Here is a 17,157-nt window from a genome sequence, read left to right on the forward strand (position 1 = left end):
CCTGTTTATTTTATTTTATTTTTTTGGTTGTTTCACTGGAAAGAAAAGATAATGCTCAATTTTAAACATTAAAAGTGTACCAGTTGCTTTCCTATAATGAAACTAAATATGAACTTTACCCCAGGACAAAAAAAAAGGAATAAATACTTATATCTCAATATCAACTAAATGTAAAGTTTATCCCAGTAATCAAAAAAAAAAAAAGAGGAATACTTACATCTCAATATCCAAAGATCAGATGCTCAAAAAAGTTTTAGAACTAATACTGGGGATAGAAGAGAAGTGAGGCATAATTAGCAAAAGCATGAGAAGTGACAGAATAAAAATTCTAGTAAAATGGGGTCACTGATCATGTGAGATCCAAAAGCATTTGTGACACCTGCATTGGGCTAGAAATTGTAAAAAACACAAATGTGGGACAACATTCCAAAAGAACCTGGGTTTCTAGAACACCCAATTTACCCACCAGAGGCAATCTGAGAGAAATTCAACTTGATACAGGAAAAATGAAATGACGAGAGAAACAGAGCCAGAAGTTTAGATCATCTCCATTCTACAAAACAAAGTCTTCCCTCTTGATGTGAAAATCCAGTCCTCACACCATCTGGACATGAAATTACTTTTACAACTTCACCCCTCAATGGGTTTTAACAAACGTTCTGAATTCCACCTGTCCTTTAATGCTTACTATTATCTTCCAACTTCTCCACTTTGCCATTGTGCAACTGGAGCCTCTCTTTCTAGAATGTCTTCCACCCCCTCCTCTTTTCCTTTTATTCCTTCCCCACTTTGCACCAGAAAATTCCATCAGACACCACTTTGTTGGTTGGCCAACCCAACCTTTACCTTTCTCTTCCCAGCCATGGGCAGCCATATGACATGTGATTAATCTGATTAAACAAAGGATTAAGTTGATGGCTCAATGCAAAGTTCCTTTGTGGTAGGCTCATCATGACCCATAAATATATCAGTCCTAATCCCTAGAACCTTTAAATATTACTTTTTTGGGGGAAAGGTGCTTTTGAAGATTTTATCAAGGATCTTAAAATGGAGAGATGATCGTGGATTATCTAGGTGGGCCAAGAATGCCGTCACGAATGTCATGATAAGAGAGAGCAGAGGGAGATTTGACACCCCCCCCACAGAAGAGAAAGTGATGTGAAGATGGAGACAGAGATGTGAATGATGTGGCCATAAGCCAAGGTATGTTGGCAGTCACCAGAAGGAATGGATTCTCCCCTCAGGCTTCCAAAAAGTGCAGCCCTGCCAATACACTGATTTAACTCAGAGATACACCTCTGGGCCTTCTGGTTTCCAGAACTGTAAGAGAATAAATTTCTATTGGGCTCAGTCACCCAGGTTGCAGAATCGGTGACAGCAGTCAAAGGAGACTAATATTATCCTTCATCCTCCCCTCTCCTTTCTTATTGCCTTAAAGATAAACATGAGACCCAGAACAACAATCAAAAAAACAAAATCCACGATGATCAAAATGACAGAGACAGAAAAGAGCAAGCCCGGGATTCTCACAACATCCCTACAGGCATCAGCCTAAGACCCCTTACCTACAGGTTACTGGTGTACAAAAGAAATGTATGTCCCATCAGCTTAACCCACAGCAATCCTATATGAAACAGCTCTCCTTGACCCGCTAACCAGCTTCACCTCTCCTCTCTGCTCTCCGCTAGCCCCTTCTTCCTCATATCGCCCAAGCACACAGCCATGACTTGATACTTTATACACAGTGTCTGCTTCACCTATGAAGCGTGAGGTCCTTGAGGACAGTGACATTTATCAGTGTAGCCCCCGCATCTAGCCTGGTGCAGTCACAGGCCAAGCAATCAGCTAACGCCCGTAAACAAATGGATGAGGTCTTACAAAGGACATTAGCCCTGGAAGGTTCTCATATGGCAGCCTTCCTGCTTATTACAGTGTCTTTAGAACAGACCCAATTGCACATTCTTAATGAGCAAGAATGCCATTTGCTTCAGTGACTTGGGACCTTCCGTGTAAGTAATGAAAGGGCCATACATACCAAATACTTCGTCCAGTTCATTGTTCAATTTTTTCTGGACTTCTGGATAGCAACCCAGAAGGTACAGGGCCCAGTTTATTCCAGCTGCAGTTGTATCATGGCCCTACAAATGTAAGATAAAAAAAATAGCTTAGAAAGCAGAGTTCTATTGAGAAGGTTAGGGATGCTAACTCTATTTTGAATTGGCTCTGGATTTGACAGCTGTGACGTGACCCCAGACAGAACAAGTTAATTTTATACAGTATTTTACCTCCGTGGGGAACAAACCAATGAAACAATCCCTTCAAAGGGGATGCCTCTGGGTACAGGGACATTCAATACCACAGAGTCACATACTTGGTGAGAGTGGCTGGGCTGGGCTAACAGGAGGCATTCCGAGGGCACTCCATGCACTGGACTGTTTTTGAGGAAATAAAAGTGTGACTTTCCTGAGCCAAGTGGTCAGATCTGAACTTATTCACTGTCCCCATTTGTACAGTCAGCTTTACTCGGATACCAGGGAGCACACGGCTGGTACTGAGCAACAGTCTCCACATCAAGAATTTGATGAATTGCCCAATTTAAATCTTGCAGAGTTTGAGGCAAAATAACAAACATTTTGTAGAAATAAACTCAATTATTCTTCATAGAAAATCCCTGGGGGCCCGGCCGGCGTGGCTCAGTGCTTGAGCATCGACCTATGAACCAGGAGGTCATGGTTCGATTCCTGGTCACGACACATACTTGGGTTGTGGGCTCAATCCCCAGTAGGGGCATGTAGGAGGCAGCCAATCAATGATTTTCTCTCCTCATTGATGTTTCTGTCTCTCCCTCTCCCTTCAATAAAAATATATTCTCTGAAATCAATATATATATATATATATATACTCTCCATGGGATACTTGATCCTCCTATTCACATTTTAGAGATGACAAACTGAGCCCCCAAAAGATGCTAAATGACTTTCCCAGGGCCCAACAGCTTCATAGGAGGTGGAAGCAAGAGTAGGAACCTCAGAGTTTCTGATGACAAAGCAGAGTCCACACTCTTCACCTCGGGGAGCACGGGGGATCCGGGGTGAGGAGACTCCAGCTCCAATACTGAGGGTGATACCCTGGATGAACTTATTCTCTGTTTGTTCAGTGTCTTTAGGCATCAGCCCCTTATTTCCTGTCCTCATCTCACCAGGACACTCCACATGCAAAATGGTAAGTTCTTCAGAAAATAAAATGTATTTGAAAAATAAAAAATAATATTAAAAATCTTACTGGTCCATTTACCCTATGCAACACAAATGACCATTGTAATATTTCATTTCCTGGACAGAAGTCTCTGAAGGGCTTATTTTAGCTCCTAAGTGGAATTGTTGAGGACTTTTCTGCAATTTAAAAAAGTTTATAAGTCTCTGATGTGGCATGATTGTATTTTCTCACACTTGCAATTTCTTTACAGAAATGACTCTGAACTCCAGACAAAAGCTGGCCCATGTCACTCAGTTGTTTAGCAAAGTCATAGAGGAAGTGCTCTTGTAAAACTTTTTTAATAGCTTCTCTTGAATTTGAAAATGAATTTCCTGTTTTATTTTTGTCTGCGACCCAAAGGCAGCAAACACAACGCACAGAGCCAATAAGTGCATTGGCGGAACTGTGCAGGGCAAGAATCAGCCAGACCAGAGCATAAAAGGCCTGGCATAGATACAGAAGCATGGAACAGATTGTCTGTTCCATCTCAGAGGAGGGGGTGGGTGTGTGAGTGGGTGGGAAGAAATCAACCATGGTCACGCCAATCCAGTGCATGGGCACCCTGAGTCCCCTGCCCTGGCAGACGGCTCTTTGGAAGCTTGATTCGCACGTATCCAAACACGGGTGCACGGGCACATGGCCCAGGCAGTAGAAACTCAGACTTCCCCCTTCTCATATGCCTGCCCACAGACACAGTGGTCACGTGGTATGAGCAAACAGGTCCCCTGAGTCCGCCCCTCCAGCAGGCTGCTCCTGGGTGCCTCTGTGAACAGCTGCTGGACGCACTCTTATCCAACCAAGAGCTGAAGACCCCGGCTTCAGAAACTCATACTTCCCTCTCCTCGACTGCAGACTTCTGGTCACCGCATTCGCACCGATCCAGCACACAGGCACCGAGCCCCAAGATCCAGTGGCGGCTCACAGGTAACTCTCTGAGTCACCGCAAGGCACGACCCTGCCTCCAGCATCCAATCCCCACAGTAGCGCCGCTTCAGCATGCAAGGCCCCTGAGCCCACCACCCTAGCAGACAGCTCCTGGGTGCCTCTGTAAGCCACCCCTGGGCGCACGTATCGAACTAAGGTAGCACAGCTCCCCAAGCAGAAACTGGGACTTGTCCTCCAGGTCAGTTGCACATCACGATCTTGCAGCTCCAGCGTGTAGGTCCCACAAGCACACAGACCCAGCAGATGGCTCCTGGGCCCCTCTGTGAGCTGCCATTGGGTGTGTGCCTCTCCAACCAAGGGCGCACGGCTCCCTCAACAGGATCCACGATATGCCCCTCCCAGATGCCTACATCTGGACACCTTGGTGAGTTACTGAGGAACCTCCTCCCCCACAAGGTCATATTGTTTCAGCCACAGACTCCGAGATTCCCACAACCCCAGCTACTGACTCCTGAACCCTCTCGTGATTTAGAGAGAGAAATCACTTTGGCCACAGTCCCACTGCCTCAACCACAGACTGTAGGACAGCCGCCTTTGACCGTCATGGGCTCTAGAACCCTCCTAGTGAGTTATAGAATGACGCTACCCCAGCAAGAGTCACACAACACCAGCCAAAGTCATAGTACCTGAGCCTCAGGCCCCAAGACCAATTTCTCTCAAGCCCGTGGACTATGGGAACTCATAGTGAGCACATACCAGTGAGACCTCAGGCAACCCTTTCCACAAGAGCTGGAACCACAATCACATCCACAATAGCTTGGACAACGAAATTGGGGGTGAGTCACATTGCCAATCTGTGATGAGACTTCATCCACGAATAATAAATTAACATTCGCCGAAACCGGTTTGTTTCAGTGGATGGAGCGTCGGCCTGCGGACTGAAGGGTCCCAGGTTCGATTCCGGTCAAGGGCATGTACCTGGGTTGCGGGCACATCCCCAGTGGGGAGTGTGCAGGAGGCAGCTGATCGATGTTTCTCTCTCATCGATGTTTCTAACTCTCTATCTCTCTCCCTTCCTCTCTGTAAAAAATCAATAAAATATATTTAAAAAAAAAAAGAAATTAACATTCAAGACCCAACTACATCAAGAGAACCCAATAGTTCAAGTAAGGGCCTCCACTATATCACCAAACACAGGAGATCTGAGAGACTGCACCACTGGGTCCCCAAAATCACCAACTACATAGCACCACCTCCAAAAGAACCTGGGTAGCAAAGCAGTTGGATCTAAGACATAGAAACAATTAAAACATTAATTGTTTTAAAAAATAGAGAGACATAAAAACAATCCCCAAAGGAAAGAAAAAAAAATCACCAGAAAGGGAATTGAATGAAATGGAGGCAAGTAACTTGTCAGAGAAAGAATTCAGAGTAATGGTTATAAGGATGCTCAAACGTCTGGATGACAAATAACCACAACTCAATGAGAATTATAAGAAGAAGCATAAGAATGTCACCAACATGAAAAGGAATCAAGAGGAAATGAAGATTGACATTAGAAAACATAATAGAAAACTTCAATAGCAGACTAGAAGAGGCTGAGGACCACATCAGCGAATTAGAAGACAAGGTAGGAAAAAACACACAAACAGAGCAGCAACAGGAAAAGAAACTTGAAAAGCAGGCGGAGACCTCAGGGAGTTTTGGGACAACAAGAAAGGAAACAACATCTGCATAATAGGGGTGCCAGAAGGAGAGGAGGTGGAGAAAGGAATAGAAAACCAGTTTGAAGAAATAATCACAAAAAACTTCCCTGATGTTGGGAAGAAAAAAAATAACCATACAAATCTACAGCTTTTTCAGAAGAAGAAAGTTGATCTGGTATTTAATTAGGGTCTTAAACTTTGTAATTTCTAACTACAATATAATGACTCTTCATCATTTATAAGAAGCTACTTCAAAATGTGATCAGACTTTTAAAAAATGCTAAAAACATTTTTAAAGAATTCATATATATTATTTTTTTAAGTTAAAAAGAAATTGAGAACAGATCATCCCTTATACCAAGGATCCCAACATATTTTAAAATGTGGCTACAAATAATTCCTGCTATTTCATGTTATTTTTAATTTTACTATTAAATGCTTTAACATGTCTAACTATTAGTGCTGGCTATTTCTTCATCCTTAGCATTTTCAACTCCCAAGATTAAAAACAAACATTTTCTTGTTATATAACAGGAACTGTAATTTGTTTAATGATGATACCTGAGACTAACATGACAACACAAAATACCTCAAACATGAAAGTGTCCACTTCTTCTTGAATAGCCTCAAGGCTTAGCTTGTTCCCTTCATCATCCATCACATTTAAAAGCAGGTCGAGAAAAGCCTTGCATTTTCTGTTGGAGAGGGTCGTGCCCTTGTCATCACTTTTACCTTCTTCATCTCTCTTTATTTCATTGGCCCGTTCATTGATGACCTGTATGATTTAAATGATCACATGCTTTTGTGTGGAATTTGATATGGCCTAATAATCCATTTTCCTGTGAAAATATACTCACTTCTTTAATTGATTTTTTTCTAAGCCTTTCCTGTTCTGTCTCACTCAACAGGAACTTAGGTTGTTGCAAAAATATAGTAAAGCTTTCTGTGAACATTCTTAGGGTGTTATTTGATAACATTTTTAAAACAAATTTAATGTCAGACAAATAGATTGTTTCAAAGGACTATTTTTACAGCCTTTCCAACATGGGAATAGAGTAGTAGTCTCCTGAATAGGGCCCCAGCGAGTTCAAAGAGCTCATGAGAAAAAGTAGGGGTGGTGGAGAGAACACAATCATTATATAATAGATTAATTATAGATTACTCTAATTACGTGTTGTATTGGAAAAAAGAATCACCCTGTATGCTTGCCACTCCTTCTGCCTAGAATGCTCTTGCCTCAGAAACCAGCATGACTAGCTTCTTCCTTAGTTGTAGATCTCCGCTGCCCATTGTCACACTGTCAGGGTCACTGCTACTCTAGTCCCTAGCACTCACTCTCTTCCTAAGCCTATTTTACCATTTTTTTCCCCATTTCATTTACCACATGAAATTGTATTTGTTATTTAGTGACTTTCTCCTCCAACTTCAATGTAGCAGCAATTTTGTGTTTATTCATTGATATATTTCCAAACTTTAGAGCACTGCTTGGCAATTTAAAAATGTTCATCAGGTATGTGTTGAATGAATAAAAGAATGAAAGCCCCTGAGCTTAATTTGGTTACACATTTCAACTTTCTCCTCCTTTCAGGCAATTGTCCAAACAAGCTTCTGCTTTGAGTGAGCAGACCCCAAGTTCAGTGAAGACAAGCACCATGTCCTCTCTTTGATTCTTGGTGGAACCCCTAGTGCCTGGCACTCAGTATGCAATATTTGATATTATCATCCAATTTGGAATTCATTCATTATTGATACTGATATTAATGCATGAAATTTGAAGACAAGTGTAATTAGACCTATAAAATACAAACTGTTCACCGTTCACCTCTGGCCAGGCAATTATGCTATACTCCACTGAGGGCAGCTCACTCCAACATCTCAGTCATCTAACATCTAGGGACTCTAACAACTTGATCTGTTGTTGGAGGCAGTACCTCATGGTCAGTAAGCAATGCCATCATATTTTAAACTAAAATTTACAGCAAAGAACAAATATAATTACTTCAGCACTTTTATCAGTACATTTAAATTATAATGCATGTTTTCAATTAATGTTTGCCTTTTCATAAACATACTTTTAACACAAAGACAGACTATATCCAGAACATTACTATTTCCTTGTCATTAAAAATTAAATAATAATATCTAGTTAATTTTTATCTTTTTCCAGTTTAAGATACTGCTATAAATGCCCTTTGTCTTGGAAAACCATTGCCTAATCCAAACATTTTGCAGAAGATTCTTATATCACAGATCCTTGTATCTTTATTATCTTAGCATAGCACCCATTTTAATAGACTATAATAGCTCATATCACATTTTGTAATTATTTATTTATAGACAACCTCCCCTTTAGACTAACATCCCCCAGTAGGGAAGATTAATGACTGGGTATGTTAACAAACATAGGAGTCATGCACTTTTAAATGTTCTAGAAAGTATAGTGGTAGGGGTTGCACAACATTGTTAATGCCCCTAATGCCACTGAATGGCACACTTAAAATGTCCATTATGATAAATTTTATGTTATTTATGTGTGATCACAATAAAAAAAAATGAGAACTTACATTGGTGGTAAAATTATGTAAGATCTTTAGGTTCCTTTTGTGGTCCCATCCTTCCTTAAACAAAAGGTACAAAACGTCATGCCAGAACCAAATCGTCTTCATTCTTCGATGTAGCAAATCACTCATCCTATAAACAGGATGCAAATGTATCAGCTGATATATCAAAATGTGCATTGCTTGTGTACCTATTTTGTGCCTGGTCTCAATGAGGGTAATATGTGGCAACGATGATAATTCATCTTAGCAGCTACCAAGAGCTCCATGCTTTATGCTCAACAATGAAGGCATGGGTTATTACACATCCAAGGAAGCTTAAAAATTAAATGGGTCTTTTAGAGGAATAAAGAATCCATTACAAAATAATCTTACTAGATGGCCATCTGACCTCTCCTTCTATTTCTCCAGGAAGAGTTCCAGACCTCCCCGAGCTGCCTGTAGCTCTTATACCACAGGGTGGGATGAAATCTGCCTGTTTAATGTCCACGCATTTGCTTGATCACTCCTCTGGCTATCCTATTCTCCAGTAAAGTGTCCCTCTGTCACATCCCTGTCCCGAGTCCCTCCCTCAACATTTCCAGTGATGGAGCAGAAAGACCTTGACATGATCTCCTCCTTTGAGAGCAGCTTACAGGTCAATTCTGCAGAGCGGCCTTTCCTGGTCACTCAATCTGTGGGCCCTATTGCTGTTTTCTTCTTGAATATCAATCAACTTTATTTTTTTTCTAAGCAATTATTATAGTTTATAAGTTTATACTTATTTGTTTTGATGCTTGTCTCCCTGTTATTCTGTTCTGTGGACCACTATAAAACTAGTCAGTATCTTGTGTAAAGAATGGCAGATTATATATGCTAATATGTGTTAAAATGAAATGGGCAGTGGACTCAAAGACAGAATTCCTGAAATCAAACCCTGGCCCTGCCTCTTTTTTAAAAAATATATTTTATTGATTTCTTACAGAGAGGAAGGGAGAGGGATAGAGAGTCAGAAGCATCGATGAGAGAGAAACATCGATCAGCTGCCTCCTGCACACTCCCCACTGGGGATGTGCCTGCAACCAAGGTAAATGCCTTTGACCGGAATCGAACCTGGAACCCTTGAGTCCACAGGCCGACGCTCTATCCATTGAGCCAAACCGGTTAGGGCGGCCCTGCCTCTTAATAGTTAAATAATCTCAAGCCATTTTTCAAAGTAAATATTTCTATTTTAATAAAAAAATAATACACACTTAGTGTAGAAAATATGGGAAGAGAGAATTAATAACAACACAAAAAACAAGAGAAGCACATAACACAAAACAATAATCACAGCTAACTTTATGGAATAATATCTACAAGTTTTTTTAATGAATAATTTTTTATACCTAGTTATCATGCTAAAAATATTTTTATCTTTATTTTATCAATAAGCATCATTATGTAATTTCTCAATATATCATAAAATAATCATTTAAAATTATACCATAGCCTGGGTGTGCCATAATTTACACAATAAATCCTCTACTGTGAAAATACATGAGTAAGTTATTAGGTTGATTTTTAGTGCAATAATTCATTGTGAAACAATGAAAAAGATACAACATAGACAAAAAATTATTAGCGATATTTTTTAAAGCTTAAATCTGTAACAATTTTAAAAATAATTAGAAGGGCTCTGTTTACCTATAAACTGCACGAACATACTCAGAATCATCATTAGTCTGAGCATCAATATTCTTGCCCATAGCTGTTTCTGCAAAATATGGGTGAGAAGCAACCATTAAATTCATATACATGCCTTCTGTTTATGCTCCAGTGGCAAACACTTCAAAAAAGACATAAATTCTTATATATTTTAGAATTGTTCCTTTCCCTCTTTCACTCTTGCACCTTTTGTTTCTCCTACTCCCTGTTCCTACTCCTGTTTCCCTCTGACCTTCCTGGCAGGTTGGCTCTGTTCCAAGCTCAAGCAGTGGGTACTGCTTCTCAGGAGCCTAATTTAGCAGAAGGACCACCCCAAAGAAGCCAATATCCTTTCTAACCCCTTCATTTGCATCCCCAGTGAAATGTTATTTTCTATTTAGGCCATTGTATGTTTACACCGTAGCTCTAGAAACAAATCTATGAGACTTACCACAGATTATATCTAAGGCACAAAGAGTGATGTAAAAAAAGCAGTTAAATTTTTCTCCATCAACATGTTTTTCAAGCTTATTAACCAATATGTTGGCTTGTTCATTCATGACACCTAAGAAGTCTTCCAGAATGGTAAAATGGAAAGTGGGTGTTAACATTTTTCTCCTGGAGCGCCATTTGTTTCCAGTACTAGAAATACAAGACATGGTTACAAAGAAGAGAAAAGCAACATCCAAAACAAATAAAGCTTAGTCAAGACAAATTCTTCTTAATTACAAATTCCCAAATGCTTTGGTCAGAATGTCAAGGGGAGATTCATACGCAGTTACAGGATATGCATATTTTAGATATCCCTCTATATTACTAATATTTAAAAGAGCACTCATCAAAATTGAAAATTTTAAGAATTTTTCTAAATTTCTAAGTTCTGAGTTTCCAAAAGTTAGAAATTTCCCCCCTTTATCCAACCTTAGCCCACTGAAGATCAAGGAGCTCCATGAATCTACTTGATCTCTAACCTCTTCAAAGTCTCCAAGTCTCCACCGAAGTCCTGCTTTCTCTTTCTCAGTTGATGGGGTCCTGTTGCTGGATGACAGCTCAAGGACTGAGGTTACTGTGCTCAGCTTACTTTTCTGAGGATGACTGCCTTTTTCATTGAATTTTCAAGATTTCCCTGCTCAAAACTTCCCTGTGCCATACTCCATTTCTACATTGGGACTTTCTAACTCTCCATGGAACACTGGTGATCATCATTATTGAATACCATGGCTGGAGATTACTCTACACCCTGGGTTCCTGTCTCTCACAGGCCCATTATCACCCAACCTTTCATCTTCTCCCTACTACCTGACAGCACATTCTTGCTACAGGAAAACTACCCTGTGTCAATGCCTGACATAAGTTACGCACAAGACAGCTTTACCAATTTACACTGACTTACCTGGTAAGAAGTCCTAGGCCAAGCCATGGCTGTAGGAATGTGTACAGATAAGACTTGTCAATTTGCTTTGAGCTAGTTAAAATTACCTTAGAAAGAGAGAAAGGAAAAATGAGAGATAGAGATATGAACGCAACCATAATTATAAGAATACTGGGATAGAACACAACTACTTTCCAAAGTAACATTTCATAACAATTACTTCTTTGTGTTTCATTTTCATTACCATGACTCAAAGAAATTCAAATAGAGTTTGGAGCATACAACTGTCACTCACTCTTGGAGACTAGCTGGAGTTGACTGAAAGGAAAATGTCCAAGATAATTCCCTGAGTCCTGCCATGAATTAGGAGCCAAGTGGAGTTGTTTATTGAGGGTAGGAGTGAGGGAAGAGAAGGTCGGTGAATCAAAGGATGACCACATTTAGGGAGGTGGAAATTACAAGTTCATGATCAGGTATGTTGATTTGGAGGCATTCATGTTGACATAGTCTGAAAGCAGGTATGAAGCTCAGGAAAAAGGCTTATACTAGGTACACATTTGAATGTCTCCAGGATATAAGTAGCATTGGGAACCATGGGTATAATTAGGTTGCCTGGAGCCAAAGTAGAGGAAAAGGGATGAGCATATGCACAAAATGCTTCTCAGGATCTTGCTGCAGTTCCCTACTTTGGACAGATCTCTATCCACATGTACTAAGCCCACTTACACTAGGCCAGCAATGGCTGACATCCCATGTGTGGCCCTCTCCCTATCTCCTCTGGAACAGTGCATTGGGCAGTGTGGTACCAGAGACACTCTAAGAGTTTGACCACAATGAGGAAGAAAGATGTATCCAAGCCTAGCAACCCTAGGAAATTCTGCTGTTAATTTTTCTCCATGAAGAGAAAGTCTGTTTTTCCCATTTTTACTTCCTGAACCAAATCCTTTGTCATCAAAGCATAAGATAATACCCTCAATGTCATGATAATAAGTAAAAGAAAGGTAAACAATTCTTAGGACTAATTTCAATAGCGTGAATTAACATCTTCCCCATCAATATCAGATTAGTGTTCTCTTTTAAAAAATTAACTTGAAATAATAAAAGTATAATGGATACTCTGAGCCTCTTAAGAGAAACACATATATTTTATTAGTCTTATATTTTTGTAATCTTAAAACAGTCCCTGGAAGATTATATAAGCTCACCTTGTAGAATAATCTATTTATGGTTCTGTTCAATTGAAGACTTCTCAAAAAATGGAGGACAAATATATTACTTGATACCAAATGTGTATAGACATGTAGCAGCTGCTACTCTTCCCAGAACTCAGACTCTATCTGGAAAGCATTAAAGGGCACCTTCACGCCAAAACCGGTTTGGCTCAGTGGATAGAGCGTCGGCCTGCGGACTGAAAGGTCCCAGGTTCGATTCCGGTCAAGGGCATGTACCTGGGTTGCGGGCACATCCCCCGTTGGAGATGTGCAGGAGGCAGTTGATCGATGTTTCTCTCTCGTCGATGTTTCTAACTCTCTATCTCTCTCCCTTCCTCTCTGTAAAAAATCAATAAAATATAAAAAAAAGGGGCACCTTCACAACCTTAGATATTTAATGGTATCCTTATTGTATTGAATTCAATTAAATATAAGGACATATATTTGCTGTTTATTCTGATGAGATTCTCACACCATCAAATATACAGAGAAACATTAATCATAGTCACCATCTACTCACCTCTATAGTTTCGGCTTTATCCATGGCTATTACTGGTACTGTGCCAAGCCAGAGTTTTAGCATTGGCACATGTCTGTATTCTTCACTGTAATGAATCAGCTGCTGGAAAAACTCTAGGAGAAAATATTTAATTTTAATTAAGTTCCTTACTATGTCGTTGGCTTTTTTACTCTTTTTTACTTTAGGCAACTCACTTAATATCTCCCAGATCTTTCATATCTTAAAGCTAAACCACACAGTCGTCCTTACTAAATATTTAATCAATGAATTATGAGGCTAATTTAATTATGAATGATATATATTAACAACCTGGTTAACTGAGAAATGCCAAGCACTGTGGATGTTTGTGGTGGCCTTATGACATGCCTTCCCCAAGAACACCGAGGTTGTTCAGTTTCTCCTGACCTGCACAGGCTACTCTTCTATAGAAAGGGATACCTGTCCCAACTCTCCAGCCCTGGTAGATAGATGCTTCCCTTTCACCCTCTCTAAAACAGTATTGCAGTTCCTCAACAAATTGAGATTAGAGCTACTATATGATCCAGCAATTCCTCTTCTGGGTATTTATCTGAAGAACGTGAAAACACTAATTCAAAAAGATATATGCACCCCGATGATAACTGTAGCATTACTTACAATAGCCAGGATATGGAAGCAACCTTAGGTGTCCATTATTGGATGAATGGATAAAGAAGATGTGATAATATTGGCCCAGCTGGCATGGCTCAGTGTTTGAGCGTTGATCTGATCAGGACATATGCCCAGGTTGCAGGCCCAACCCCAGTGTGGGGAATGCAGAAGGCAGCCAATCGATGATTCTCTCTCATCACTGATGTTTCTCTCTCTCTCCCAGTCCCTTCCACTCCGAAATTAATAAAGAATATATATATTTTAAAAGATAAAATATTGTCATTTGTGATTTGAATGGATATTAAGGGTACTATGCTAAGTGAAATAAGTCAGACAGACATGGATAAAAACTGTCTGATTTAACTCATGTAAAATATAATACAAAAAGTAATAAATGAACAAATATAACAATATAAAAAAACAAATTCAAAGATATAGACAACAGAATAGTGGTTACAGAGGAGAAAGAGAGTGGAGAGAGGGCAAAGTAGGTAAATGGGGTTAAACGAATGGTAATAGATGGAAACTAGACTTTTGGTTGTGAGCACCCAAAAGAGTATACAGACATCAAATTATACTACTGTACACCTGAAATTTAGATAATTTTATTAACCAATGTGACCTCAAGGAAAAAAAATAATTAAAAAAAACTCTTGTTTTACTAATCCTTCAACTTCTCAAATGTCTCAGGGCCTCTATAGAACCTCTTCTCTTTGTAGAAAACTCTTATTCCTACTGCTTTTTGTCTAATAAAACTGACTTATTTTTCAAGTGTCATCTTAAATGTGATTTTGCTGCAAAGTCTTCTGTGATATTGTGAACAAGATTTCTGGTAATATAACTTCCCAGATTGGCTCCCATGTCTAGTACAGGCACCAGATCTCAGTATTTCTAAATACTGTCCTACAATAAAATAAGCCAATTTTCCTTGGAGAAATCATTGATTTTAGGGCCGAGGCAGAGAAAAATACAAGAAGAGTGGAATATATTATGGTACCGGAAAATAAGGAAGTGCTCAAAAAGTGATGGGGCCATGTTGAAACACCAAGCAGCCAACCTGAAAAGCTCCTAATGCTCCAAACAGGGACAATTTGTGCAATAGAATAAGTAATGATAGAATTAGTTTGTATCACTTCTCTAGTCAATATCTTATAGTTTTCAGTGTACAGGACTTGCACCTCCTTGGTTAAATTTATCCCTAGGTGTTTTATTCCTTTTGATGCAATTGTAAATGGGACTGTTTTCTTAATTTCTCTTCCTGGTAGTCCATTGTTAGCATAAAGAAATGCAAGTGATTTTTGTATATTGATTCTATATCCTGCAACTATACTAAATTTATTTATTAATTCTAACATGTCGTTTGCATTCTTTTTCTTGCTTAAATGTTCTCACATGTCGTTTGCATTCTTTTTCTTGCTTAAATGTTCTCACTGGGACCTATAGTACTATGTTGAATAAAATGGTGAGAGTGAGCATCTTGTCTTCCTGATCTTAGAGGGAAAGCTTTCAACATCACATATGGTGTCACTGCCAAAAATGCATAACCTCAATGAAACTGAAAAAACAACAGACAAATCCAAACTGAGAGTGATTCTACCAAATACCCGTTTCAGAAAATGTGTCAAGGTCTTGATGTGTATGGAAAGACTGATAAACGATCACAGATTAGAAAAGATTAATATTGAAGAACATAACACAAGGAAGCACAACTCCTATATGCCAGGTGAGATTTTGAATTGAGTCATGGAACAGAAAAAAAAAAAACAACACTAGGAAATGTTGTAAAATTGAAATAAGGGCTGTAGTATTGTTAAGAACATTGGACAAATAATAATTTTCTAACTTTGATAATGATACTAATTCTGTGAAATAACACCATCAGAAGAGGCTTGCTGGTATATGGCATATGTGAACTCTATATTATTTTTACAACTTTCCTGTAGTTTTAGTATTATTTGAATAAATAAACATTTATAAAGACAGGGAGTTTTATTATTCTGAAGCTGAAGAATAAAAAGTAAGCTGGAGGAAGATTTAACAATATTTTGTTAGTAGAAGAGAAACACATACACACGATATCAATATACTTTATAAATCCCTAATATGCAAAGTATCCCCTTGGGAGTTTTACCAACTGGGAGTTCCATCACTTGCTATGACATGTGCTGACCACCAGGGGACAATGCAGAACAAAGGAAGGCTGAGGCAGGTGGCCGGCAGGTGCTAGGGACCCTTCCATGCATTAATTTCATCACTGGGCCTCTAGTATCTACACTAATCTACACTAATAAAAGAGAAAAATGGTAATTGGCGTACGACCGCTACCCTTCCCATTGGTTAATCAGCATATCCTTATGCAAATTAACTGTCAGCCAAGATGGCGGCCAGCAGCCAGGCAGCTGGAAGCGAACGTGAGGCTTGCTTGCTCCATTGACTGCACACTCCAACGTTCCCCGCCTGACTTGCCGGACTCTGAGCTGGCAGTTTGAAACATTCTAACAAATATAGCCGGCTGGGATCTCAGAGCTGAAGTTATACATTGTTTCGATTATAGAACGGCAAACAAACCAGCAGCGGAAGCCTCAGAGCTAGAGCCAGAGCTAAAGCTGGCCCAGAAGAAAAAAAAAAAGAAAAAAAGGAGTGGTTGGGAGCTTCCGTCAAAACCGCCAGCCTGAAAGCAGCCCTCAGCCCCTCACCCAGACTGGCCAGGCACCCCAGTGGGGACCCCCACCCTGAAGGGTGTGTGACCAGCTGCAAACAGCCATCATCTCCTCATCCAGGCTGGCCAGGCACCCCAGTGGGGACCCCCACCCTGATCCAGGACACCCTTCAGGGCAAACCAGCCGGCCCCCAGGCCTCTATCCTATATAGTAAAAGGGTAATATGCCTCCTAGCACCAGACTCAGCGGAGCCGCGAGGCCTCCTGGCACCAGATCAGCATGACAGGGTGCAGCGCCCAAACCCCCTGATCGCCCTGCGGCTCTGTGTGTGACAGGGTGTGGCATCCCAACCCCCTGATCGGCCCTGCTCTGTGTGTGACAGGGGGTGGCGCCCCAACCCCCCCCCCCCACGGGCCCTGCTCTGTGTGGGACGGGGGAGAGCCATAACCTCTCCATCGGGCCTGGCCTGAGTGTGAAAGTGGGGGCGCCCCAACCCCCTGATGGGCCCTGGTCTGTGGGTGATAAAGGGCGGGGCCCCAACCCCCTGATCCGCCCTGCTGGGGTGTGTGAAAAGGGGGGGGGGGCCCTAAACTCCCCTACCGGGCCCTATTCTGTGAGTGAAAGGGGGGGAAGCTCCCCCAACCCCCTGATGGGCCCTGCTTTTTGCCTGACGGGGGGGGGGGGGGGGGGGGGGG

At 40.7% G+C, this 17,157-nt stretch overlaps 1 protein-coding gene across 4 annotated transcripts in view; it reads right to left on the reverse strand.

Moving 5' to 3' along the window:
- The window catches only part of LOC102428489 (cytochrome P450 4V2-like), a 35,140-nt gene that overhangs the window by 4,704 nt on the left and 13,279 nt on the right, over positions 1-17,157 (reverse strand). For 3 of the 4 annotated variants that reach the window (XM_023757166.1, XM_023757165.1, XM_006092650.3), the window contains exons 2-8: positions 13,173-13,285; positions 11,463-11,548; positions 10,521-10,711; positions 10,070-10,139; positions 8,411-8,537; positions 6,436-6,621; positions 2,036-2,138 (exon numbers count right to left, since the gene is read on the reverse strand). In XM_023757166.1, coding sequence (XP_023612934.1) covers positions 2,036-2,138; positions 6,436-6,621; positions 8,411-8,537; positions 10,070-10,139; positions 10,521-10,711; positions 11,463-11,548; positions 13,173-13,285 — 876 coding nt within the window. Of the gene's footprint in view, positions 1-217; positions 266-2,035; positions 2,139-6,435; positions 6,622-8,410; positions 8,538-10,069; positions 10,140-10,520; positions 10,712-11,462; positions 11,549-13,172; positions 13,286-17,157 lie in introns of all 4 variants that reach the window. The other variant, XM_023757167.1, reaches the window with a different exon arrangement.

This window comes from Myotis lucifugus, unplaced genomic scaffold (assembly GCF_000147115.1).
Source record: "Myotis lucifugus unplaced genomic scaffold, Myoluc2.0 scaffold_102, whole genome shotgun sequence".
Classification (NCBI taxonomy): Eukaryota; Metazoa; Chordata; class Mammalia; order Chiroptera; family Vespertilionidae; genus Myotis; species Myotis lucifugus.